Source organism: Dermacentor silvarum, chromosome 1 (assembly GCF_013339745.2).
Source record: "Dermacentor silvarum isolate Dsil-2018 chromosome 1, BIME_Dsil_1.4, whole genome shotgun sequence".
NCBI lineage: Eukaryota > Metazoa > Arthropoda > Arachnida > Ixodida > Ixodidae > Dermacentor > Dermacentor silvarum.
In genome coordinates this window covers 98,129,886-98,157,593 of record NC_051154.1, presented here as the reverse complement: position 1 = coordinate 98,157,593, position 27,708 = coordinate 98,129,886, and the positions used below count along the sequence as shown (strand labels likewise).

Sequence of the window (27,708 nt, the reverse complement as noted above, 5' to 3'; positions counted from 1 at the left end):
TAAACGATTTCCGTCAACTCAGGGCTTTACTGTGTTTTTGCGTGCGTCGCTCGGTAGCCCCTTGCGGCCTCTGGAGCTCGCGCGCGAGCGGTGCTGGAGGCGACGGCTGACGCGGCCCTGTGGCTCGCTAAGCTCGAACCCGCGGTGGTTGGTCTCCTGTGAGACACAAAGAACCCACAGGTTTAAGTCGTACTTTATGATTTTTCTGGCAGATTTTACTTTGTGAAATTCAATTTTAGTTCAGTAACCCCTTGCGCTACGCAAAGGGCCCGCCCGGTCAAGGTGGTTCAAGATGATGTGGTTCAAGTTGATTATTTCCGCCAGATGCCGATGCTTAATGCCGACGCCGGGTTTTCTGCGACACGGGGCCCTTAATGCTATCGCGTTAAAATAGCGACAGTAGCAGTCCAAAAGGTGCTGTGGCAGCGGACAAATTTGGCAGAGAGCGTCCAACATGACTGAGCATCCCCAAGAAGTGCCTTTGATGATAGAGGCTGCATGGAGGCTGCATGCTAGTGAGAGCAGCGACCTTGTATGGGTCAGGCGCGATGCCACTGGTGCTGAATATGACACCCAGGAACTTGACTGACGAAATGCCGAAATAACACTTCGAAGCGTTCAGAGTAACTCCAGCGTCTTGCCGTCTCTGGAAGATGGCTTGAAGATGGCTGTCATGCTTGAAGTGATCCCTGCCATACAGAAAATGTCATCCACCATGTTCACACAGTCTTCGAGACGTTCCAGAATCCTTCACATTTGACACTAGAACACCTCTGGCGCCGATGTGATACCAAAGGCCAAACAACTGTGCAAATAGCTACCAAAGGGGTGGTAATGAATGTAGTGTACTCCTGCGAGCTTTCGAAGAGGTTCACCTGATGAAACCCAGCCCTGGCATCTAACTTGGAGAAGCCTGTAGCAGAGCCCAGTAGTCGGAGCACTAGGTCAACGGTAGGCATGAAATGCTTCTCGTGCAAGACCACCTGGTTGAGCTTGGTCATGCCGACAGATAGGTGGCATCCTACTGCTGCCTTTGGGACCCCTACGAGGCCTGCACACCATGGCGTGGGCTTGTCAACTTGACAGATGACACCTTCCTTCTCCAATTTGTCACATTCATCTTTCACCCCCCAGAGAAATGGATAATTTGCCTTGTAACCGTTAAGTAAAAGGCACAGCTTCAGGCTTAATGCAGATGTTGCACTCTTCCAGCATCGTACCTAGTCTTGTGAACAGTGGCACTGCAGCTAGAGGCAGTGGTGGCAGCGTCATGGCAGCACTGCCATCCACCAGAGTCAACGAAGTGGGCTATCCCGAGCGTGACTTTCACAGCTTAGCCTAAAAAGGCAAGTCAACACCAGCGACGACGTACAGTTTTCGGGTGATCGAGAGGTATCACCAAGACAGGGTAGCGCGGAACATACCAAGCAAGTCCAGTTTACAGCGACCGGGACCGATAAGCTGTTCACCGATTGGCTGGTTAAGCGAGGTGGGACATCCCGAAAACGAGCGGAGCAAGACCGAACTGTTCGAACCAGAGTCTACTTCGAACTGAAGAGGGTAATCATTCACATGTACCACAACGTGCCGACATTGTTCTTGCAACGACTCGACGAAAAGCGGCTGGATGTGACCGAGATGCTTCTTTCCAGAGCCACACACTCATGCGAAATGGCCCTGTTTTCCGCAAAGGTTACAGGTTGGTCTTTGAGCAGGGCAGATAGTGTGTGAATGCTGTTCATTGCCGCAGTAACTGCACAAACCCTTCGACTTATCTTGAAGCTGGTCACGGTGTTGGTTCTCTCTGCTTCTGGAAGCTTCCCGAAACTGTCACCCGGATGCCATATTGGTTTGCTTCCACAACACAGTGTCAACATTGAGGGAGCCCGGGTGAGTTTCTGCTTTGCAGTTTCTTCTCATTTTCAGCGTTTTCGTGTAGCTTGAGTGGGCGCGTCCTGAAGAGTCAGTTTTGGGTTTCAAAAAAGCTGGTTCGACAAGCGAGTATCGAGCAGGCCCATGATAAACCTGTCGCACACAAGGCATTCTTCCGACTGCTGCTGATGAGTATTTGCACTAAGTCCCCATGTTGCGGAGCGCGGTGTAGAAGGTGTCCACCATTTTGACGAGCATCTGCGTGCGTAGGTGCAACTGGCCAGATTCATATACAGTAGACTTTCATTTGATTCCGATTAACTCAACTTTTCGTTTATTCCATCTTCTGAAGGTTCCAGCTGGCGCCCATGCATTTCTATGGGCGCACATTTTCGTTATTTCGATCCTAATATTGGCTTTCACCGAATACTTTGAACTTGACCGGTCAGCACGCACGCGCCTGACTCCTATGCGATAACGACCTCTTTAGTGACAGCATCTGTCTTGGTAGAGCTCAGGGGAGAGTGAATGCATTGAACACACGTCAAAAAATGTCCCGTCGAAAATGCTTATTTTCGACCTGCCCTCAGAAGATTTTCAAGTAATAATCATAGCTCACAATGTCTGATTGCAGTATTTACCCGATTGTAAGCGTTTTTCTTATGGATGGGCGAACATTCGGTATTGTCGAATATTCGATCGAATAATTCTATATTCATTATTCGCTTCGATTCGAATTTAGATATCTGATATTTTCGAATTATTCGCCAGTCCCAAATAGGCAGCATGAAACCATGGTTGGTACACGTCTCGGAGGCTATGCTTCACGTAAGGGCTGCTATACATCAACCATAAATCTCGAAGGCTATACGTTTGTCCATTAAAGAGCCGGAAATGTACGACACAAAAGAGCAGAAACGGTGCTAGCGTACAACCGAAACGAAGTGGCGGAGTCCGCATCGCCATAGTCATCAGTGGAAATCGTACGTGAATGACAGCAACGACAGAACGCTTCGTGCCTATTTGTGCCTTTATTGCGTTTACCGCTGCACATAACGCGTTGGCGGTGGGATTTCAAAGTCGCCATCCATGATCGCGTCGATAGCTGCCGCGGTTTCTTCCACAGCGGTTGCAGCAAAAAGTAGTTTCGTTTTGACTCAATACGCACGTTGGCCGCATGCCTAAAAAGCTGCGTAGTGGCCATGCACGGTTACAAAAGCAAATTATCCAAACTGTGAATGAAACTCATGCAGCAACACAGTGGAATCTCCATACGATCTTTGCGGGAACAATAAACTTTGCGGGAACAATAAAATAAAGTGTATCATCTAAAAATTGTGTTATCCAAAGCAAGCTCCAAAAAAAGTAAGAAAACAGGCTTACTTGGTGACAAACTCGCTAGCAAAGCTTCTCGTGGCATCGAGTGATACTGCTCCGAATAACACGGGCGCACATTATGCGGAGCAGCATCACTCAACATGACACGAACCACAGCCAACACACTTTTAGTCAGCAACCTTAAAATAGCTAGTCAGTTTTGGCTGAACTTTCTTTTTTCAACATCCATAAACAAGTTCTCTTGGAAGTTAAACAGAAGAAGCCGCTGTTTCCTCACTCAACTGAGCATTTGAGCGTGATACAAAGAGCGAAACGACTGTCAGACAAGGGCAAACATTTCATTCAGTCGCATGACCACACGAAATTCTCGCCTGAAAAGCCTACCAAAACAAGCGCGAGTGAAAGCTGACGCAAATAGACGATACTACGAAACAAGCGGTCCGGCTGACACGACACGAGTACGGAAATAGCAGTGGAGCAGGTACGCATGACACCAGTTTCCCACGTGTACGTCACTGAAGGGGCAGCTCTCATTGGTCTCCTTCCTTCACAGCTCGTTAGCCACTGCGGCGCGCCGCAAGTTAAATCAGTCCAGGACTGAGCCCTCCCGCGGCACGAAAAGTATGCTTCACGGCAACTTTTGTGGCGCGTGTTTTTCCGCTACTGTAGCCGGCCCTTAACATGTTGTTCATGGGTCGTTGGAATGTAATTTAATCTAATATGCTTGAATATAAAGCTACGAGTTTCAGAAATACAAGTTTGCAGTCATATTATCCAATTTCAGGTGAAAACGCGATCGCATCAACCGTATGAAAATAGTACATTGCTCATGGGGTGTTGGCCGGGAAAAGAAAAAAAAGATGTATTATAGCGAAACACGTATTACGCAGAATCGTATCCACAAGATTCCACTGTATTATAACTATTGGTTGCTGGCATGCCAGCTAACATAGCAAAGCTACTGATAAAACAGCATGATTAAAATGGTGCAGTTATAAAAATAGTCAAAAGTGGCTAACCCACAACGAAAAAGTACGCAGGAATTCAAGATTAACTGATGACACGAGCACAGCTTTACACTGCAGTTTTCAAGTGTTGTGTTCAAGCTTGGCGGACTGGCAGAAGGCAAGCATAAGGATGTTAGCTCTCACCGTGCCACACTTTTGCACTGTAGCAGCAAATAAAGCCAGACATGAGAAACACTAATAGATGCATGGCCCTGATTGCTGAAAATATTTTTTACCTTGAAATCAGTACGTGGTATGGGAGGAAGCCTGGCAGGAGAAACTGGATAAGCCGCACAGGCACCCACACCATGAGGAGCACGGTAGTACCAAAAATCACCAGCGACACCAGGAAGCGGCGGACATGTTGCAGAATCGGCAGGTGGATCATCTGTTAAGGCCAAACACAGCATATAAATTATGCATGCTGCTTTAAAGGAACAGTGTAGAGATACTGACCAGTAAAGCTACTTAGTGGGTCACACTTCTAGATATGCAAATATGCAAGTCTTATCATGAGCAAAGATTTGATATACTTGAAAAGATGTAACAGAAGACAGGAGGCAGCACAACCTTGGAAATTCATACACTTGCTGCCAGTGAAGTCACATATTTTAGCAGGAACTTTTTACAAGTTAATGATCACTAAAAATGACTTCATTGTATTTAAAAGTAACCAAAAACGTAATACGAACATTTTTTAGGTTTCTCACACAAAAAATATCCCAAATACAGCCGAACCCACCTTATAGTGATACCAGTTTTAACAATATGTTGGTTATAACAATGAGCAACTGCTGCACCCTCAACTTTTGAGTGTTTTCTATGGTGAAATAACCCGCTTACTACAATGCCCACGTGCCGCATTATCGGTTATAATGATGAAGTCTGGCTACTGGGTGTCCATGCCGAAAGGTAATGGATTGCGAAATCCTTGGAAAAAAAAACAAGAAAAAGAAATTCGAGCCGCTGCACACCACCGCACACCGTTTTCCAGCCTTCTCTGCATCGCCAGCCTTGCGCGCCTCTCCCCCATCGCCCTTTCACGCCTCCGAACACGAATGGGCTGCACCCATAGCTCTACGCCGCGCCACCCTCCAAAACATGAATGGACAATGCCAACTGCACTGACAGCGCTGCTCCCAGATTGCTCACTGGCCAGCTGACCCTTCATTCTGAACAGTTCAGTCAACAGATTAAGTTGCTCGTGCTCATCTTTGTTGGTTGAGTTGAAGTCATTCCTGGCCACGCGGTTTCTCAGCCTCGCTTGACTCGCCGCCAAAACGGAAGATGGCTGATAAGCCTGCTGATCATCAGCAAAGACATTGCATACGTGCTTGCATTGGAGAGCGAAGGCGACAGTGACGGCGACATCAGCAGCGACGACGCAATAGGGCAGGCTGCCTCAACGTTGTTCTCACAGGAGGCCCTGAAGACGATTCAGTCCCTCTGGGGCTTCATTTTCGCGAGGGATCTTCTGCTGCACTAGGTGGAGCACCTGGATGCCTTGGAGGAGGATGTCGGCAAGCTTCACGTAAAGCAATCAAGGCCGATGGACATGGGGTTTTCTCGTGCAAGCCAGTGAGAAGTACGTGGCAAGATGCTTGTGGCAATCTCGCCCCAGCGATTCTTCTAGATTTGTCAAGTTTAGAGGCTGCCGTGGCTACCTTCTCGCATATTTTAAAAGGCGCCTTTTGAGACCACGAAAGCGATACCTCAGCGGAGCTCGCGTGGCACTTAAAACCCTTGATACTGCTTTGCAGTAGTTATAGCAGTGCCATTCTTCAACGCCGACAGCCGCGGCTTGTTACATGCGATCGGAGCACGCACGAAGCAGAGTTAAACAATTAAACAAGTCAACACAATCAGCAGCCAGATGCAGGAAGAAGGTGGGGAGGGGCACTGGCCTCCCCGCCATTTCAGTTTTCTCACAACAGCTCTGCCATCCCCCTATTTTAATTGTTTTCAAGCAACCTGGTTACAACAATTATCGGTTATAACCATGGAATTTTTGTGGCACATGAATATTGCTATAAGTGGGTTCGGCTGTATATGTAAATACAGTCAAACATGCAATGCTACAGCATGGCCGGATTTAACCTCTTAGCCGTTTTATTACATCAAAAAATTTCTTACACATGATAGTTCATTTTTTAATCCTGATGTGAATTTGAAATGGTATTGTTTTGGCGGGTGCTGCCATACAAGAGATTGAATCTGAAGGGCAGAACATGCTATAGAGGAAACATGAGCCTAAGTCTTGGTCGCTGCACATATGGATGTCTCGTGCAAACTGCAGCCGTTCGTTATAGGCAAGCGGAGAGTGCCACCCTGCATCAAGAGCACAGAATTCCTCCCGGCCCAATGCAAGTCACACAAGAAAGCGTGGATGACACTCTATCTTTTCACTGAGTGATGCCGGGCATGCGATGATGAACTGGACAACCTGCGTGGCCGGGTTTGTCTTTTGGTAGACAAAGGCTTTCTGTGAACCGCATTTTAGGATATCGCGAGTGGCCAAAACAAATCCGACCCCACCCTCCACTTGGACGAATCTTTACATTAACGTTTGAAATTAACAAAACCACTGCACGCCACACGCCTGCGCTTTGCGGAAAACCCCCCCAGCAGCTGGCCGAAGATACGTAAACAATTCGTGCATCTGCGAATGAAGATTGTTTTTATAAAGGTTTGGGCATTGTACGCAGTTTATCATATGTGCCCAGAATTTAAGAATTTTTTTACTGAGTTCATAAAATATTTAAGTAACAGCAGCTGAAATTTCACTCGCTGTTATACATTGGTTCTTTCAGTTGGTGTCACTGCTGGACAAGTAGCTTGGAGGGTTTACGGTAACGCGATTAAGACAGGACAAAGGAAGACACACAGGGACACACAAAGCGTTAACTTTCAACAATGTTTATCATGGAAGACCAGTTCATACTTATACACTCAGCCATCAGGAGTCACAGCCACGTGAACAGTTAGACATTCAAAGGGAAAACATTTCTCTATACAGTGATATCCTGAGGCATGCGCAAAAATTTGAGTTCTTTATCAGAGAGAGCCAATGAGGGTTTACTGATACAGGATTCCCCCAAGGCAGCAATCTGTTCAGCTTCTATTATAGGTCTACAGTCGCCGACCGTTTATTCTGACTCGAACTCGATGGGAACCGCGAAAAAATCGAATAATCGAGAGTCCGAAAAAAAGGATTCGCCAGAAAAAAGTATCTTTATGGTCCCAGTGGACGGAAAAAATTGCACGCTTACGCGCGATCAGGTCAGCCTTATTTCCGACAGTGTCTGGCTATCGCTATAGACAGAGTCTTGTAATTGCCGCGTCTCGTCGGCGCAGATGGCACGGGAGGCGTCGGAGCCATTTCGCACTACGCGACGACTGGACGAGATCGAACAAGCAAATCAGGCCTAACACACTAAGCCATGGGTTCTCAAAGTGGGTTCCGCAGGCCCCTGCTCGGGGTTTCGCGAGCCACTGATAAATTTTCCCTGGTCCCGCTCTCGACAAGTGTCTAAAACGGCGAACACGAGGTGCGCTTGATCCAAAGAACCTCCATTACCCATGCCCGAGTGTCAAAAAGCACATCACAGTGCGTAACAGCAACGCGTGAACTGCGCAATAAATACGCAAGCAGCTTGTAGCCACCCAACCTCTCAGAACGGGCAGCGCGCCTAAGCTTTCGCACTTGAATCTCGGAGGCCGTAGCTTACCACCATGCGCCTTTCTCCTATTTGTAGATAGGGTAGGTGCCGATAGCGTGCGCACTGACCTATACGTTGGAGGAAAAAAGAAAAACGAGGAGCACCGCAAATGCGCGCCGCAGAAGAGCAAGAACGGCGTAGCGTCCAACCGAAACGAAGCGGCGCAGTCCGCATCGCCGTGGTCCTCAGCGGTAATCGTACGCGGCACGCGACTGACAGCAACGCCGAAGCGCTTCGTGCCTAATTGTGCCTTTAAAGCCTTTATTCTTACGTTTATCGCCGCGAGTAACACCGCGTTGACGGCTAGCCGCGTGCCTCCGTAAGTGCGTAGTCGCTATCTCTGATCGCGTCGATAACCACCGCAGTTTCGTCCGCAGCGGTTGCGGCAAATAGTAGTTTCGTTTTCACTCGATACGCGCGTCGGCTGCGTGCCTTCACAACTGCGTAGTCGCCTCCCACAGCAGCGTCGATAGCGACCGCAGTTTCGTCCGCACTTCTTGCAGCGAAAGGTAGTTTCGTTTTGACTTGGTGCGTGCATCAGCCGCCTGCCTTCTGAACCGCAAGGTCGCCGTCCATGATCGCGTCGATAGCCGCCGCGGTTTCGTCCGCAGCAGTTGCGGCAAGCAGTATTTTCGCTTTGATTCAGTGCAAAGCTGTCGACGATAAAAAGCACCGGCTACATCACGATGGACGGACAATTTGTTGGCGAGCAGCTGAGTGGCGAAAAAATAATCGGGATGTGCGCCCGTTGTTGCAAAGCGCGTCTCAGATGAAAACGCGCACCGCGAAGGATGTCGCGAGGCCTTCGCCGCTGGTAGCGCTAATCAATCATGAGATGAAGAGAATTTCAGCTTCCGCACTGGTCGTGTGCTAAATAGAAACAAGATTTGACGATTCATTGAGTAAATAAAATCGTGTTGACGTAGTGAAGCATTTGTTTGTTTTCTTGATACCCTCGATAATTTGACATTCGGTTAATTCGGGGGGGGGGGGGGGGGGGGGGAGGGAGGGGGGTTCCTTGGCACTTTATGGAGCTTAGCAGGGTTCCCTGGGATGAACGTACTTGAGAACCCCTGCACTAAGCAAAAGAGCGAGACTTGAAAGGTAGCTGTTGACAAGGCCTAGGTCACGTAACAACTGACAACGCAAAGGCCGAGCACCGACTTCCAAGCACACTGGCTTGGCCTGCTGTTTGGCCGCGGTATACAGTCAATGGATACTGGACTGGCTAAATCCGAAACACGACAACCAACAGGTGTAGCCAACAAAAGTATAGCCTTCGAGATTGGCAACTGACACTTGTAGGTGCTGCGTGGATTTAGACACCAGCAATCCAACCATAGCAAGCGCGCCCTTTCAGTGCTGGCAACCTACGCGGCCAGCTTGTCGTGACCGTATCGTGGCGTTCGACGTCGCATCTGACCAGGCCGCCGGAGTCCGAAAAAATGAACGGCACGCTGTAGAGCGTCCGAACTATTGGTCGTGGTTATACATTACTTCAATGGGACGAGTGGCGGTGCCGCGAAGGTGTCCGAATAAACGAGCATGTCTGAATTTTCAGCGTCCGAATAAATGGTCGGCGACTGTAGTAAGTTCGCACTTACTTCTACCATTAATGGTTGTTGAACCATAGAGAGGGGAGCAATGATGCTGCTTACGATGAAGGGAGAGAAACCCATCTGATGCAACTTTGTCAACCTTATTTTTATGTTCTCGCAACCTATCATTAATGCATCTGCCTGTCTGCCCGACGTAATACTTTCCACACGATATGGGTATGCGATATATAATCGAAGTCTCGCAATCTCTAAATTTTTTTCTGTGTGTTACTTGGCAGCTAAGAGCACTTTCTTTCTTCTGTGGTCTTGTTTTCATGCACAAGCTGATTAGTTTGTTAGGTGCTAAAAAAACCACATCAGTGTTACTTGCCGGGCAATTTTCTTTAGGTTGTGCAACAACCAGTGGATATAGGGTATAACTGTTGGCCTTTTTTTCTCGTCGGGCAGACGGAAGATGCATTAATGATAGGTTGCGAGAACATAAAAATAAGGTCGACAAAGTTGCATCAGATGGGTTTCTCTCCCTTCATCATGAGCAGCATCATTGCAACCCTCTCTATGGTTCAACAACCATTACTGGTAGAAGTAAGTGTGAACTTACTAGACTTATAATAGAAGCTGAACAGATTGCTGCCTTGGGGGAATTCTGTATCAGTAAACCGTCATTGGCTCTCTCTGATAAAGAACTGAAAATTTTGCGCATGCCTTAGGATATCACTGTATAGAGAAATGTTTTCTCTTTGAATGTCTAACTGTTCACGTGGCTGTGACTCATGGTGGCTGAGTGCATAAGTACTAACTGGTCTTCAATAATAAACATTGTTGTAAGTTAGTGCCGTGCGTGTCCCTTCTTTTGTCCTATCTTTTAATCACGCTACCGTAAACCCTCCAAGATGCGTTACCAACAACCCACATTGCAACCCTCATGAAAAAGTAGGTCAGTATAGTCAATGGGTCCAAAAAATCATACAAAGAAAAATTGATCAGTGTCAGTATTATTTTCAGAATAAGTCCTGAACTAGGTGCACATTTTTTTTTTTAATGTTCAATTATAGGTGTCGATATGATAATCGTAAACAAGCTTTAAAAATCGGGCATATTACAATAAATATTGTAAAAGTTGGCAGGTCTGTACTTAATATATACTTAAAGACACCAAAAGCATTTTTGCATTCCACTCCTTTCAGAATGCAGCAACTCATAACCCCATGCTCAGCAGCAGAACGCCATGCCACTGAGCCACAATGGTGCATGCAGCTGATTTCGGTGATAAAATCATGATGGACACTACCTCTTGTATCGGATTGAAGTCTGGGTCATTGAGGTTCCGCAGGAACCACAGCAGGCCAGGTCGTAGCACCTCACGCAGAAGCAGCACAAATGAGGCAAAGTAGAAGACGTACACCATGCCAACCAGCCAGTGCAAGAACATGAATGTCCCAGGTGCCAGTTGGAAGCTGGACTCCCGATCTGACAAAGTGGCATCCAGCATACTCTGCAAGGAACAAAAATGCACATGTTAATTACGTGCCAAAGATACAACGTGGACCGTGCGTGTCAGTATTGCAGTAGTAGTGCAAAGCAAATTGTTGAAGCCTCGGGTCATCTAATTAAAGTAGACAATTCTTAAGAAGAAACTTGAAGAAAGCAGCTGAATATTGACACGTGTACTTGTTTATCTTTCACTGGTGACCACTTTTCACCGGCTAACAAATGTTAAACGTTATCACTTGGCAGTTTCTCGAACGTTGTCGATGCTTCTATCCATTGTCTGTTGTCACCGACGCTTATGTAATCTGATTGTATAAGCCACGCGAATTATCTAGTACTTTCTGGAAGACACGCAGGCACCACGGTTTATCCTGGAACCTTCGATGACTCATGTATAAAGGCTGATGCGTTTCGCCACTAATCAGATTTCGACGATCGCCGACTGTGTTCGCTGCTATCATTGTGCTTCGAGTGCAACTTGCTTTTGTGGGCACACGTTCGCCCAATAAAAAGTCCGTTTTGTCATTCACAGTTTGCGACTGTTTTCTTCACCGTCACTACTACGTGACAATATGTTTGCTTAAGAGGAGTGACTGTGATGAGTGAAGTGCATGAACTCAAATGCAGTGGTTTGTGAAAAGACGAAAAGAGAGACAATGACCAAAAGTTGAGCACGGGGGCACGAGTGACACGAAAACAAACCAAAAAGAATCCAATCACTGGAAACCACGGAGCTCCGAAGAGGCAAACCCTAGAGAACCACGAAGCAATGAAGGAAAAAGGCATGAATGAAACATGAATGCGGAAAGTTGCACGGAAGCCACGTGAAAAGAAGGTCAGCCACCGAACTAGGTGCTAAAGACATGCTGTCAGTTTTCGGACTCATGCCGCAAGGACTTCACCCGACCAGGGCAACCAGTCAAGAGCCGGCCAACACCTTCCTATGAGAAGACACTTTGCAACTTCTCCAGGCCACACAATTCGACCACGAGGCCTGTGGGCTCCTGCACGGGGTCAGGTCGGGGGTCCGAGTTTTCGGACAGCTGCCTTGCCAGAACGCCACTTTCTCCTGGAGCTCCATCTTTGAGACTCTGATGCTGTGCCTGTCTTTCATCGGCCAACTGAAGAAAACTATGTTCTAGACATCACCCTGTCGCTCAACTCAACTACTACTTTGGTGAGCTCAGTGCCCCTTCCCTCATCGCCTCCACCCGCTGTCATGCCTCGGTGAACTGCACTGTTCTACAGTAGGTTGTTCCCGTTTGATTCACGTAGTGTCTTGCTAAAGTCATTGCCATTTTCTTGCCATTTCTTGTTTGTTGGGATGGGCGAATATTCGGTATTGTCGAATATTCAATCGAATAATTCTATATTCATTATTTGCTTCGATTCGAATTCAGGTATTCGATATTTTTGAATTATTCGGCACTACCGAATAGGTAGCCAGAAGCCACGGACGGCCGGTACATATCTCGCTTCACGTCATGGCTGCCATACATCAACCATAAATCTCGAAGGCTATACATTTTTGCATTAAAGAGCCAGAAAATTGCGACGCAAAAGAGCATAAACGGCGCTAGCGTGCAACCGAAACGAAGCGGCGGAGTCCGCATCGCCATAGTCATCAGCGGAAATCGTACGTAAATGACAGCAACGACGGAACGCTTCGTGCCTATTTGTGCCTTTATTGCGTTTACCGCCGCGCATAACGCGTTGGCCGTGGGATTTCATAGTCGCCATCCATGATCGCGTCGATAGCTGCCGCGGTTTCTTCCACAGCGGTTGCAGCAAAAAGTAGTTTCGTTTTGACTCAATACGCACGTTGGCCGCACGCCTAAAAAGCTGCGTAGTGGCCATGCATGGTTGCATAGATAGCGACCGCGATTTCCTCTGCAGTTGTTGCAGCAAACGGTAGTTTCATTCTGACTCGGTGCGTCCGTCGGCCGTGTGCCTTAAGCACCACAAATTCGTCCATAATCGCATCGATAGCGGCCGCAGTTGCAACAAACAGTTGTTTCGGTTTGACTCGGTGCAAAGATGTCGAGGATGAAGAGCACCGGCTACTTCATGATGGACGTGCGATCTGTTGGCGGTCAGCTTACTAGCGAAAAAATAATCAGGATGTGCGCACGGTAGTGCAAAGTGTATCACAAATGATGGCGCGTGCCGCGGCCTTGCTGCGAAGGAAGTCGCGAGACCTCGATCGCCGCTGCGAGAGCCAATCAGTCACGAGATGACGAGAATTGCCGCTTCTGCACTGCTTTTGTGCAAAATAACAAAAGGATTTGCTCATCCATTACACTAATAATATCGTGCTGACATAGTAAGCATTTGCTTATTGTTTTCTGGATACCCTGATAATTCGGCATTCGGTTAATTCGGACATTTTTTTTCAGTCTCGTGAAATTCGAATTAAGTAGGTTTTACTGTAATATGTGATATATACTATTCGAACTATTCGATTCGAAATTATTCGACCAAATCACTATGTGCTTCGAATTCGCTTCGAAACTCAAATTCACTATTCACCCATCCCTTTGTGTGCATTAGATGTTTGATGAGGCACATGTGCAAATGGCTTTGTTTTCATTTGGGTGCTACAGAGCTTATGCCTCAGTGACCCCCCATCGCAAAATAAAGAGCCTGCATCACAGAGACCCACAGAAATGAAGTTTCATAATTACAGGTGTACCCAAATATTGATTTTACAGAGACAATGAATAAAACAGCATTAAAACAAAAAGGACAGAGCTACAAGACACACACTGCACTTGGTATGACTGAAAGCTTTGTTTTATGCCCTTCTTTAATTCTGAAATGTTCACCTGCTTGAACCTGCGAAATCCTTGAGCTATCCCACAAGCTATCATTTCACCTAACTTAATTAAAACAGTGTCACAGCTCGCAGAATGACGACATGAGCCACATGCTATTGAGATATAAAATTAGCCTGCCATCAGCCAATAGGAAGTCAAACGCTTCATTCTTTTGTTAGGCTATTCTACCCTTTGGTACAGTTACTGTGTGCTATTTTTTTTTTTTAAAGCCCCCATGGAGTCTGCCTGCTCACGCAGCATCGATTTCACAAATAGTGTGATTTGTGTGGTGCCAATTTCGGAAGCTAGCGAAGTGGCACAGGTTTTGGGGCTGTTCATGCTCTTGGCACATATGCACACCTGTACACACAGCGCTGCTCTTACAAACACAGCCGAAATGTTATGTCACACTGATAATGCACATGTCATTCGTGACCTGGAAGTACCGGGCATGCAGCGTTAAAGGAAAGCCATGCTAGATAGATGGCGATTATTGTTGTAGAACAAAGATATGCCCCAAGGGGTGTAAAGTGCTTTTAGAGTGCACTGGAGTCGAGTGGCTGTGTAACATTTACATCACAAGCCCCGCCTCACCCTTTATTTTTTTGCTTTGTGGCACAGCAGCTGCACACCACAATGCCACAGTGCGTACAATGCTCGATGGTCCATGTCCGTGCCTGCTTGAAAGCCTGTAAGCTGATGCCACAAGGGACGATTGTGGTTGCTTGCGCATAGGAGAGCACGAATGCGCCAACGACAAGGAAGTGTGCCAAACTTTGTTACGGAGCAAAGAAAGATAAAACTTTTGGATACAGTGCCGTCCACTTATAATGATACCACATATAACGATATATCGGTTATAACGATACATCAACGTAAGAGTGTCAACTTATGCATTAGGGCTATGAGAAAAAAAAACTATATATAACGATATGTTATTCACCAAATATCGGATATATCAATAGAAATTTTGATTCTGGGCAGCATTTTTCATGCAGAATAACCGTGAAATTTGCATTCCTAAGTTGCCTCTAATTGAGACGAGGCGAAAGCTTGCCTACGTGAGTTCGTATCTGCCGCCATTAACACGCAGCGCATCCCACCCGCGCGCCGATTGGGAACGAAAGCCACGGAGAGCATCGCAAGATGGCGCCAGCTGCTTCGCGTCCGAATCACCGGCGATCGTGCGAGTGTCCGGAGAAGAGGGGGAAGCAAGCAATAAGCGAGCGGCGCCTGCACCCTGCGCAGCCTACGCTCCCTTTACACTCTCCCTCTCTCAGCGAGTGTGGAAATGCGCCGCGGAAGCAGCGGGAGGTGTACCGATGAAGCGCAAAGCTGTGTCTCTCGAGACGAAGCTGCAAATTTTGAAGACTCGAAGAAGTACGAGTTCGCGCAGTCGATGATATCGACAATGATGAAAACCGGGAGCGCCACGCCACGATCATGAAGGCTAGAAGCAGTGGCCATGCCGATCAACGAAAAAAGCAGGCTTCGTGCTCCAGGACCAAAACCCCATGGGAAAAACCAACACGGTGGAAGCCGCTGACATTACCGAACTCTGGGAGCACGTCGCTACTGACGATGAAATAGGTGGTGCTTCGATGGAAGAGTTTCTGAGTGCAGATAGTGCTGCCTCGTTCTGCGAAGAGATCTCCGACGGGGCGATCGTTGTCGCGACAGACGGCGACGTTGTGCGACGGAGGCGATGACAGCAGCGGCAGTGACGACGAGAGCAATGGCCCGTCTTTGACACCGACTCCGACGTTCAATCAAGTCGTCGATCGAGTCACTCAATGAATTCATGCACGCTAAATTATGGCCACCAGTGTTCGCGCAGCAGCTGGTCGCGATGCACACGGCGGTTGTAAATCCGAAACTTCTGCAAAAGCAAGTGCAAATTTCTATTTAAATTATGGGGTTTTACATGCCAAAACCAGTTCTGATTATGAGGCACGCCGTAGTGGGGGACTCCGGAAATTTATACCACCTGGGGTTCTTTAACGTGCACCTAAATCTAAGTACACAGGTGTTTTCGCATTTAGCCCCCATCGAAATGCAGCCGCCGTGGCCGGGATTCGATCCTGCGACCTCATGCTCAGCAAATTTCTATTTCAGCGCGCCTAACGATTGAAATGCTATTTAAAGGTATAAATAAACGTTTTATTTTTCACAGCCTACTTTCTACAACGTCGATTTTTTATCACAAGTGGCAAATTTGGTTTTGGGATGGCAAAGATAGGTTTTTTTTGTTTTTTTTTTAACGGCAGTCCAGATATAGCGATGATCGGTTATAACGATGGGATTTTTCGTTTTTCTTGATATCGTTATAAGTGGACTGCACTGTATTCTGTTTGTAGGTTTTATTATTTTTCTAAACCTTAAATTATGTAATAGAGCAATACATCAAGCAAATAACCCCAGCACTGACTGATTTACCTAAGTCACGTGTCACAATGAATGACATTGCAGGCAGTTGCAGGCAGTGCATCTGAGGCAGAGACGTTTACGTGTGTGACCTTGACTCTCTGACGGCATGTGGGGCTCCCTCGAGAGGAAGGGCATGCAAGCTTTCGTGTGAAATTTTAGGTGTTTTCCACTGTACATCAGTTTGATACTTTGCAGACACAATTGTCAGCATGTGACCTAGACTCCGCACATGTCTATTTGCAATTCCCGAACCTGGTAAGAGACCCTTTAAGCACTTGCATCCTCAAGAACATTTGCAGACTATTTCAATATGTTTCTTAAAACTGTACTGAGCCCAACGCTTTACATAAGTTTTAGATGCTTGACCGAAACAACAGTACCAGTACAAACTTTATTCAATATGAAATTTTTATGCCTCAAAATAAATTATGCCAGATACAAGCACGGAGAAGGAACAAAACCACGCACCAGGGAGCAGACATCGAGCCACCAGCCACAGACCAGGGGAAACAGCCCAATCTCGACAACGGAAAGCAGGGCCACCTTGACCACCACATAGCAGAGGCCCAGCAGGCGCTGCGTCCTGCGCAGCTTCACCAGGGCTGCTAGGCCATGCAGGAATACCAACACCACACCCAGCAGCACATAGCCACACAGTGTGGTCAGAAGGCCCTCAAACTGGGAAACAGCCACCTGTAAAAAACATCCCATTTTCAGTACTAGGTATAGGGCTCATTCAAACTTCATTACAGTAAGACGTTTTTGCGGTAATAGCGTTAGTTATAGACTACACGTTTTCCAAGGATCAGAGCCACTTTAAACATTATAGACAGGACAATTCCAAAACTGGCCCAAGGGTTTATAAATGAGGCCGCCATTAATAATTGTTATTTAGCCACAACACCAGGAATGTGCTGGACGTATTATTGATAAATGCGAGGGTAATGATGAGGACAGCACATCGCAATAAGTCAGATTGATGATTCAACAAAAACAATTGCCTAGCATCTTGACCACATCAGTAATAAACAATGACAGCTTATATTTAAGTTAAGGGAGGTGAGTACTGGTGGAATGTAGCACTACTAAGGGCCTACCTTCTGTAGTGAATTCATAAGTTCACTGTTTACTACCTTGCAGGATTTGCAATTGGTAGCAAAAGAAATTTCATACACGACAGCACTTTTTTTTTTCCGGACTAGGTAGAGGTTTACAATATTCACAGTAACAATGACAATGTTTTACTTTATATAAAGTTTATTTATATACATTAATGATCAGTGCCACCACTTTCATGCTTGCCCATATGCACAGCTCTGTCAGTGAAGTTGCCTACACAACTTGACGTGTACCAGTTCCAAGCATAGGCTTCCAATGAAATTGTATCAGCAATGCATGCCATGAAACAGCTTATGATAAGCACCCACTCTTGTCATTATTCTAGCAGATGAAGTACTAACCCAGCTGCATTGCTGCCACTTAAGCATTGGGCATGCAATTCCACTTTGCTATTGCTTGAGCTCATTTTAGAGTGGCCTATATGAAAGTAGAATTTTTAAAATGTGAACTACAGCCATGTAACTTTTGCGGCTACACTAGCAATAGCTATAAAGAAAAATTGCTCCATATACAATAGCTCTGGCATATGAATGCACTTCTATGTGCACACTTAGGCACAGCTTTTCAAATGAGCAATCCCAAAGTAGCTCTTATTGTAGCTCTCTTTAGCCATTTTAACACCTTGCAACTTCATACTTGTGGCTCTGCTGCAATTCACATATATTTCATGCAACTCAGCCACACATTGCTCAGTGCCAGGCGAATATTAGTGATGCTAATCACTACACTTGAACCTTGAGTTACTGAAGTCGGAGGTGGTCATAAAGTATGATCAGTTAAAGATCATTCAATGTGAACTCCGATTCAAACCACTTCAGATCTGCAATCAATGCTCAGAGCAGAGCACATTGTGCATCCAATAATGAGTTGTTAAAGGAACACCAAAGAAAAAATATTTTGAGCTATGTTAGTAAATTACCCTTATACAATGCCAAAAAAGCCGTCCTTACCATGAGAGGAGGCTTGCTTGGTAAGGCAGAAAAAATACAAAAATAAAGTACATTGTACTATACAAGAGCTACAGTTTCAAGTTTCAAGAACTTTTACTAAACCACAACAGGCCAAATATGAAAATGTACTTGGGAATACGCAACATCACATCTTTGTACCAGCACTTGGGTTTCGGCGCAAAAGTAAGAAAATTGAACTTTGACCTTCACTTTCTTTTCTAATAATCAACCTTTTACCACAAAATTTACAAAAATATTGTTTTGAAAGAATACTTTCATCAGTCTAACTTGATTTAGTGTTTCTCTTTAGTGTCCCTTTAAACCAACCTTTTTTTTAAAAAAATAGGCTACTACAACCATCACTTTTAATGTGCTATACATGCCACTTCTCTTTTTACCTTCCTTGTGTAATACCGTAAGTTTCTTGCATGCTTTTGCTACTTTCAGCTACCATAGCTACCATACTGTCACAGCTACCACACTGCCATAGCCAGCGGACACATGTTGACGGCAACAAGGCAGTGGCTAAAGCAGGGTTCAGAGGAAGCATGTTCCACAGGAGTGTGGCAGTTCCATATATCAAATGTGGCCACAAACAGCAGTTTCACTGACATACAATGCTATTAAACTTCCCATAAAATTCTTTAGAATATTAATACTGTTTTCCATATACACTGTGACATATGAAGGTTTAATATTAATCACATCTGACTTAATACATAAGTGAAATTAAAATTAAATTCAGCTAACCCTAAGCACAGTTACATCCCATTGCATAAATGCAGTTAGAAACAGCAACTTCACTTTTTCCTGGCTACGCCCTAAGAAAGCAATCCCCAATGATAGACGGTTTTTCAACTGCTAGGAAAAAGACTCAATACAATACTTCTGGAAAATCAGCATAATCAATACCTTCAACTGTTTACTTTCAGTATAGCTCTCATATATCAAGTTCTTTTATGACAGGTGGTTTGAAAACAGAAAGCTTCTGCAGGAGGTGGACGCCGCTAGGGGGCCGTGGTGAGCAGACGTGTCACGTCGGCTCCGTCTTCATGCAGTGATTTGAATGGTAAATGTCTGATCAACCAGAGCTGGTTAAAATCGTCAATCGGAAGTTGAGAGGTCTCTGCAGACACCAGATTTTTGTCCGTAAATAAATTTTTCGCCATTTGAGAGCCAAAAGTGATCGACACCCCAACACCATCACTGAAGTGCGAAGGCAAACATGCAAGCGGAGAAATCGATCGCCACGAACCAAGTCAAGCTTCCCGAGAACAGCTGGAAAATCATTTTCTGCCCCATGGGAAGCATGGTAGTCAAACAGTACGATGGACCAACCCTGACCCGAAGCCATCCATATAACCGCGAAGTATGAATGGAACAAGGCATGCCAGCTCGTCAAGAACGAGAAGCAAGGAATTTTTGTCTTCTTCACCCCCAGCACGGAGACAAGAGACAAGCTCCGATGCCTCACACACCTGAACATTGAAGTGAAAGTGCACGGGATGACCGTTCACCTGGCAGTACCCTACAACTTCTCGAGAGGAGTCATCCACGAGATAGGACTCAACACCTCACTGCAAAAGATCAAGCACGGGATAGCAGAATATGAAGAGAATCCCAAGGTGCTGGAGATCAGACGACTAGGACAGAGCAAGACTATCATGCTCACATTCACCACCAAGGAGGTACCAAGGAAAATCAAATGCCCAGGTGCCATCCTGAACTGTTACCTGTACAAGAAAAATTACAACGTATGCTACAAGTGCGGAGATCTGGCACACCGATCCAACATATGCGAGAGCAAGGAGAAGTGCAGGGGCTGCGGCATCCCCAACTCAACCGAGGGACACGACTGCAACCCCACCTGCAAGCTGTGCGGCAAGCTGCACTCCACCGGCAACAAAACCTGCAAGGAGATCTTCAGAACCCCGTACATTGTTAAGAAACGACAATGGGAGAAGCTCCAGCAACAGGAGGAAGAGGAGGAGAAGAAACTATCAGAACATATCAGGAGCGACTCCGGTCCGCATCCTTCCCGAGGCTACCACAGCAGGCCACTACCTACCCCGCCCAAGAAGCAAGAGGCACCACCCACCAAAAAGGTAGGCTGGGAAGCGGCGAATTCCCATGACTCAGACATAGTGAGGGAGCTCAAAGAGCAAATGAAACAACAACACAGAATGATGAAACAGCAACAGGAGCAATGGAAGCTTTACCAGGAGCAAACACAAGCTCAGATGCAGGAGCTCCATAATCAGGTTATCAAGCTGCAAAGGGGGAACAATGAGCTCAAAGCTCAACCCAAACAACCGGAAGCGCCTCAGGAGGCCATGGACGATAAGTCGTCCGAAACTGAGCCAGAGGCGGCTGCACCGCCAAAGAAAAAGCTAGTTAAAAAGAGCGATTCAGGCCTTGAGAAGGCCGAGAGCAGGGTAGACAAACTTGAGGTGGACATGCAGCAACTCAAAGAGGTAGTACAACAGGTAACATTGCTACCCAGCGTAACGCGGAGAGGATAGACCAACTCTCAGCCCAGCTCAGCCAACTAGTCACCCAATGGGAACTAGAATGGACCAACTGGCAGAACAGCAAAATCAAATCCTTCTGCGGTTCAATCATGGCCAGACTCAACACTAGGGCAAACACAATATGGCATTGGAACTGTAAGGGCTTCACCAAAAAAAAGAAACATTCTCCAAGCCTACCTTGCGAGACGCGATGGTCCTGACATCATCGCGCTGCAAGAGTGCGGAAAAAACGCTAAACTGAGCAGATACAAAAGCGTACCCAGGCCGGTCGCCAAACACTCAGACTGCTACCCTGGTGAAGAGAAATATCACCGTCATGCAGCATGAGATAGGATGCACGCAGATTGACTACATGTTAACAGAGATTATACCACAGAGGAGGAAAGAATGCAGCCTGCTAGTCCTGAATGTCTACAGCTCTTATAAACTGAGGAAAGACTGTGGCTTCAGGGAGCTCTCTGCCAAAGCGCAAGCACTGGCACAAGGGCAGCAGAATCTTGTCATAGTAGGGGATTTTAATGCACCACACCAAGCATGGGGATACAACCACTCCCAGATAAAGGGGAGGGAATTTAACACACCTCAACGATCCACTCAAACCGACCAGGCAGAGGAACAGCTTGTCATACGACACCATCCCTGACCTGGCCATGATCGGAGCAGATGTTGAAGCTACATGGCATAACACGAGAGAGAACATAGGCAGCGATCACGGAATCGTAGAGATTGTTGTCCAAAACGGGGTCAAAATAAAACGTGAGAGGAAAACACTAAAATCCATCAATTAGCAATCCTTCTGCGACAATGCGGGGGCAGGTTGCGGGGAGATCATCGACATAGCTGAGTGGACCAACGGCATCAAGCAGGCGTGCAAAGAGGCTGAGGAGGAAATAGAACTAGATGAGGAACAAGACTGGGTTGATAGCCACATGAGACAACTGTGGCAAAAGAAAAAAGAGGCAGAAACCCAGCTCGCCCAAAAAAGGGGCAACCGAAAACCAAGAAGGAGAATAGCAGCTTTCAACAAGGAAATTGAGAGCCATGCCCAAACACTAAACAGACAACACTGGAACAACATCTGCAATAGACTAGATGGGCAATTAAGCTCTAGTCACCACCTGGAAACTATTGAGACACCTCTGGGACCCAGACAACACCAAAGCTGAGACCAGGAGAAAAATGCGAAGACTAACACACAATTTCCAGGGGTCGGAGGAGGATATGATCAACAAGATAAAAGAGAGGTACATAGGGGAAACAAACACAGAAACATTCCCAGACTATAGTGGTGAAAACAACAAGGAGCTAGACCAACTAATAACCATCAGGGAGGTCCAAGCTGCCTTAAACAAGCTCAAAGGAAAAACCGCAGCAGGCCCAGATGGGGTCAACAACAAGATGCTTAGAAACCTCGATGACAACTCCCTCCAGCAACTAACGGCATTCATGCAAGTGTTGGGAGCGGGGGGAGATGCTCAGGGGAGTGGAAGAGAGCAAATCTAGTCCTCATCCCCAAACCAGGGAAAGAACTCAAACTAGAGAACCTTAGGCCAACATCGTTGACTTACTGTGTAGTTAAGCTCATGAAGCACGTCATACAGAACAGGTTTAACGGATACTTAAAAAGTAAGGAACTCTACCCAGACAGCATAGCTGGATTCAAACAACTATCGACAAACGTCATGCTACAACTTAAAGAACAAGTATTGGAAAGGGAAACTAGCGACTCGAGAGTCATAGTGGGACTGGACATCAGCAAAGCGTTTGATAACGTCAAACACCAAGCAATCCTGTCACACCTCAATCACCTAAATCTAGGAAGCAAGCTATACAACTATATCAAAAGCTTCCTCACGGACCGAACGGTGAACATACAAATCAGGGGCCCAATCAGAGAAAACATTAAGCTAGACAACAAGGGAACACCGCAGGGATTGGTGCTATCCCCTACGCTCTTTAATATTGCGATGATCGGGCTGCCAGAAAGACTTGGAAAGCTAGAGGGCCTCTGCCACACACTCTACGCTGACGACCTCACCCTTTGGGTCAACAGGGGGGGGAGTGATGGCCAAATAAAAAACACCTTACAAAGGGCAATCTGGGAAACGAAAAGCTATCTCAGACCTATATGGCTAAAATGCTCGCCGGAAAAATCAGAGATGCTAATCATGAGCAAGCAGCAAGTCAATATCCAGCTCCTGGTCAACAACACCCCGGTCCCAAGGGTGGACAAGATCAGGATACTGGGTATGTAGATACAATAAAATGGGAGAAACACCAAAACAATTAACAGACTAGAAGCCACGACCAACCAAACTTGCAGGCTTCTCAAAAGAATAGCAAACAAAAACGTGGAGATGAAGGAGGCGAACCTTCTACTCAGGCTTGTCCACACTTTCATCATTAGCCAAAGCACCTACGCTATTCCATACATAAAGACAACTAAAGTGGAGGGGGACAAGGTAGACATCCTCATCAGGAAGGGTGTCAAAACCGCCCTAGGCTTACCAGCATGCAGATCAACCGAGACGATCCTCAACCTAGAAGTGTCGAACACCCTTGAGGAAATAATAGAGGCGAAACTCACGGCACAATATGTCAGACTAACTGGCAGCAAAACGGGCAGATCCATCCTTAGGAAACTGGGCTACCTGAACCCAGAATTGCGAGAGGGGATAACCGCCATCCCCAACGAAATTGCCAACAGGTTAAGAATACCCCCTATCCCAAGAAACATACACCCCATACACAACGAGGAACGCAGGAGAAGCAGAGTCCAGAGACTCCAAAGCTCACTCCACCAAAAACAAGGATAGTGTACACCGATGCGGCAGAGTACCCAGAAGGGCACTACGCTGCAGTAGTAGTGAGCAACAAAGGCGAGCTAATCTCGAGCTGTAGCGTGAGACACTCTTCACCAGAGGGGGCTGAGATGGTGGCAATTGCCTTGGCAATCACAAACCCATTAACTAGAATCATCATCACCGATTCTAAAACTGCAATCAAAGCCTATGACACTGGTAAGGTGTTCAAAGAGGCCAGCAAAATTCTGCAAGCAGGCAAGGACAACGTACCCAACGACCTGATTAGAATAATATGGGCACCCGCCCATAGTGGACTCGCAGGGAACAAGATCGCTAACGAGGTCGCCCAAGAGGACTCGCACACCGGCCCCAGCACAGGCAGACTACTTCCTGTCCAAAAAGCGAGACTTAACCAAATACAGAGAAATTCTAGAACACTATAGAATGGGCAGGAGAACCCTCCCTCCGCCCCATTGATCTCTCAAAAAGAAGGAAGAAGTAATCTGGCGAAAACTGCAGACGGGTACCTTCCCAAACCCGTATATCCTAAACAAATGGCATCCTGAGGTGCACTCTTTCAAATGCAAAAACTGTGAAGGCATAGCGACCCTAAATCACATGCTCTGGGCTTGCCCAGCGCTAAACGGTCTAAATGGGAACAAAGAGTCATGGGAATCCTCCCTCCACAGCCAGGAATACCAAGCCCAAAAACAAGTCATCGGTGAAGCCCAGGCCGCCGCCGGAAGCCAACTGATTCCGGCCGACGTCTAGGGGGGGAGGTAGACGGTGAAAGGGGGAGCTGCGTCTCACCCCGATCACCCATACTCTCTGACGGGTGCAAATGAAGTGCTCTCTCTCTCTCTCAGCAGAAGGTAGTAATTGCTACTTTCAGAATATGACATGCATCTAGCTTATTAGTGTAAATACTGCTAGCAGTGCTGTGACTGCATATGAAGTGCAGTCACAGGACGGTGCCATGAAAACTGTGTCAATATATGTGAACATGAATAATCAGTTCCCAAACACTTAACTGAAACCTCATTGTGAGCATGCACATGCCCTATGACGAGCACCTCTTTTAGCTTTTGTATAGTACACATATTCTGTTCTCATCTGTTATTCTGTCGAGTCTCCCTAATCAAGAGTATCTTGACAACATAAATGGCACAATATTAAGAGGAATGTGTCATACTAAATAAAATTCTTGCCCATGCAACAACTGTGTTGCTCTTGGCTTCACCCATTACTGACTTTCACCCTTCCCTCCCTTTTTTCTTTCTCACTGAGTTGACGTAACACTTATGAGTTAAACCTTACTCTTCCTTACATATACCAGGCAGGGTACCTGGAAAGCGCTAAGCTGGTTTAGAGAGCCCAGTTGACCAAACTTCAGTGCATAGTTCATGCAGCATGTGCTCAACCTTTAGAAAGGCTGCCTATTTTTTATACACTTGTAAACTTTGTATCACAAACCTGAAAATTTACCATAACAAAAGGGAATGTCATGCTAAATTCCTTTTGTTATGACAAAATGAATTGAGGCTGTGGGATGCCGCTGCCTCAATTCTAGGCATACCCCGAAACATGAAAAAAAAAAATTCTCAAAGTTAAGCTGAACTAAAAAAGTAATTCAACTGCAAAACAAAAAAAAAAAAAAACATGCAACATTGTCTAGATGCTGCACTTTCAAAATGCTTGCAATATCATACCAGACCAGGCAGAATTTCATTCCATGCCACCAAGATCCAATTCACTACCTGAGTAAGCAAAGTAGACACGTCGAAGGCATGTCAAAGCAGAAAGTTGTCAGAACTTGTTCCGAGCAACACCTCGAATGTTCGCAACCTTTTTCTCCTTCCCCTGTATAATCTTCATCATTATGGACATTCCCTTATATTTAAGTTTGCGTCCTAAAATCAGCAAGGCCTTTTTCCACCTCATGGCACCTACCTTTCTGTGGTCGGCACCATCTGGCAGTTGCAGCCAAATTGCACCCACAATCTAAGCCAGCTCCCAACTTTCATACATGATTTTTCAAAGAAAAGTATAGGCCTGCATTACAGTGAAACGTTATCACAGCAACATTTTGCAGTGACAGCAGTTAAAAACTCGGAACTCGGCTTGCTGTGTAAATCAATCCACATGCATGTCCTTTCTGTTAAGCCTTCGTTTGCTGTGATTGCATCATCATTAACAGGCTGCATCATGTTTAACAGGCTACATCGTCATCCTAAGCTTCACCCTCGCCATACAGTGAACGAAAACGAAAACTTAGCCTTCCACCACTACTGGGGATCGAACTCGCAACCCTATGGCAACGTGTAGTTGAAAGCCAGATGCATTAACCATTATTGCACAGTTTTCACAATTGGTAAATTGTGCAGGGTTTTGTGCATTATACAAATTTTTCAGAGTGGTAGCATTTGTGCATGTATATGGAGGCAACAGCCCTCAGTACTGTAGTGGATAGCTATGACATCCACATCACAAAGAGGTTACACACAACGTAGCAAGGTTTATCTGAATTTTGTGAAAGAAATTTCAAGAATTTTCTTGAGTGGCTTCTTGCATATGTTTCATTAGGTAAAGCATTTAATATGCAACACTTTGAGATATTACATTATTCAACCTGACCAGAAATTCTTAACAAAACAATTATTTAAAAGATACACTAAAAATCATTCACTATACACAGTGAGGAAATAGTAAAGCATGCAGATGCCATATAGATGGCATTTTGTGCCTAGCAAAAGCAATACCCAACTAACCATACACAGGGAAGCATATATAAACATGCTCCCACAAAGAAATGTAGTTGTACATCTAAAAAAACTTACATAGCTCTTTAGCCGGAAACCCATGATGGCAAATTGTCCAATATGGTATGGACAGAAGGCTGCACAGAAACAAAGCACATTATGCATATAAGAAATTTGAGTTCAATAACGTGTGTTAAGTAAACGAGAGCTGCTAATGGTTCAAAGGCACAGAATGTCAGCAACATTGCCATCGAACCTTACTTCAAGCTTCACCCACAAGAATAAATTTCCTGTACATGCAGATAAGAGAAGACTACCTTAATGGTCCCACCTAATCCAAATGTGTTGGCAGAAATAAAGATCTTATGGCACATTTTTGACTGGTCGTCTTTCAAGAAGCACAACAAAGGTTACGTAAAATAACGAAGTTTTAGTGTGAATATGTGCATTTCAATGGCAATAATGAAGCTAAATTATCACTACTACACCCACTTATCTTGTAATACAGCTTTAACTCTTTTCCTGCCATGGGGAAAATAGGTGTTTTTTGTAGGTTACGCCAGAATCCTTTTTCTGAAGAAACTACTGCACTCAATATTTTATGTAATACATAAACAAAAAGCAAAATGAATGCACTTTGCACGCATAAAAGTTTTATTAACGAGATGCATGTCATAAAAAAGATATAAGTTGCCAAATCAAGATTGTGGGATAAAACTGAACAAAGTTTGTAAAGACGCACTTGCATCTACTAAGAAAAAATGTAAAACGAAAATTATGAGATATACAAAATGTATTGCCATCTAATAGGCATTGTCTCTGAAAAAGTCAAAATTATTCATTGAACAGGTATTCTGCTACAAAAATTGAACTGTAAGCACTAGAGTTGGGCGTGCCGGGCTGCGACCGCCGATGCTCTGGGCTGGTTTGCGTCATCGTCGCTTTCAAACTCAAAATCCGCCGAAAAGTCAGCATCCTCCAACTCGCTGCTGCTCGATGCATCGGTAAGATCAGCCACAGAGGCAGCGGAATCGCAAGATCTGTGATCTCCTGAAGAGAGTGCGCCACGTCCGGAGTCGGACATTTTTACATTCTACTTTGATGGTTGCGAAACTTCGGAGCGTGTTTAAATATCACCACCTGGTGGGGAAAAAGCGAACTGCTTAGAAAACAAAAATATAGTCCGCCTCCATCACGTCCGATAGCGTAGTGTGTCTGTGAGTGGCGTGGAAGGTCTTGAAAGTGGCGTTTCAAACCAACGATAGCGGGCTAACAATGCCCAATGGGCACAGTACGGAAAGTGTTAAACAACTTAT

General features: G+C 45.8%; 1 protein-coding gene across 1 annotated transcript in view; it reads right to left on the bottom strand.

Annotated features, from left to right (window-relative positions):
• The window catches only part of LOC119433309 (E3 ubiquitin-protein ligase MARCHF6-like), a 143,193-nt gene that overhangs the window by 42,339 nt on the left and 73,146 nt on the right, over positions 1 to 27,708 (bottom strand). Inside the window, exons 11-14 of the mRNA XM_037700458.2 lie at positions 26,471 to 26,529; positions 16,698 to 16,922; positions 10,787 to 10,990; positions 4,454 to 4,605 (exon numbers count right to left, since the gene is read on the bottom strand). Coding sequence (XP_037556386.1) covers positions 4,454 to 4,605; positions 10,787 to 10,990; positions 16,698 to 16,922; positions 26,471 to 26,529 — 640 coding nt within the window. The remainder of the gene's footprint in view (positions 1 to 4,453; positions 4,606 to 10,786; positions 10,991 to 16,697; positions 16,923 to 26,470; positions 26,530 to 27,708) is intronic.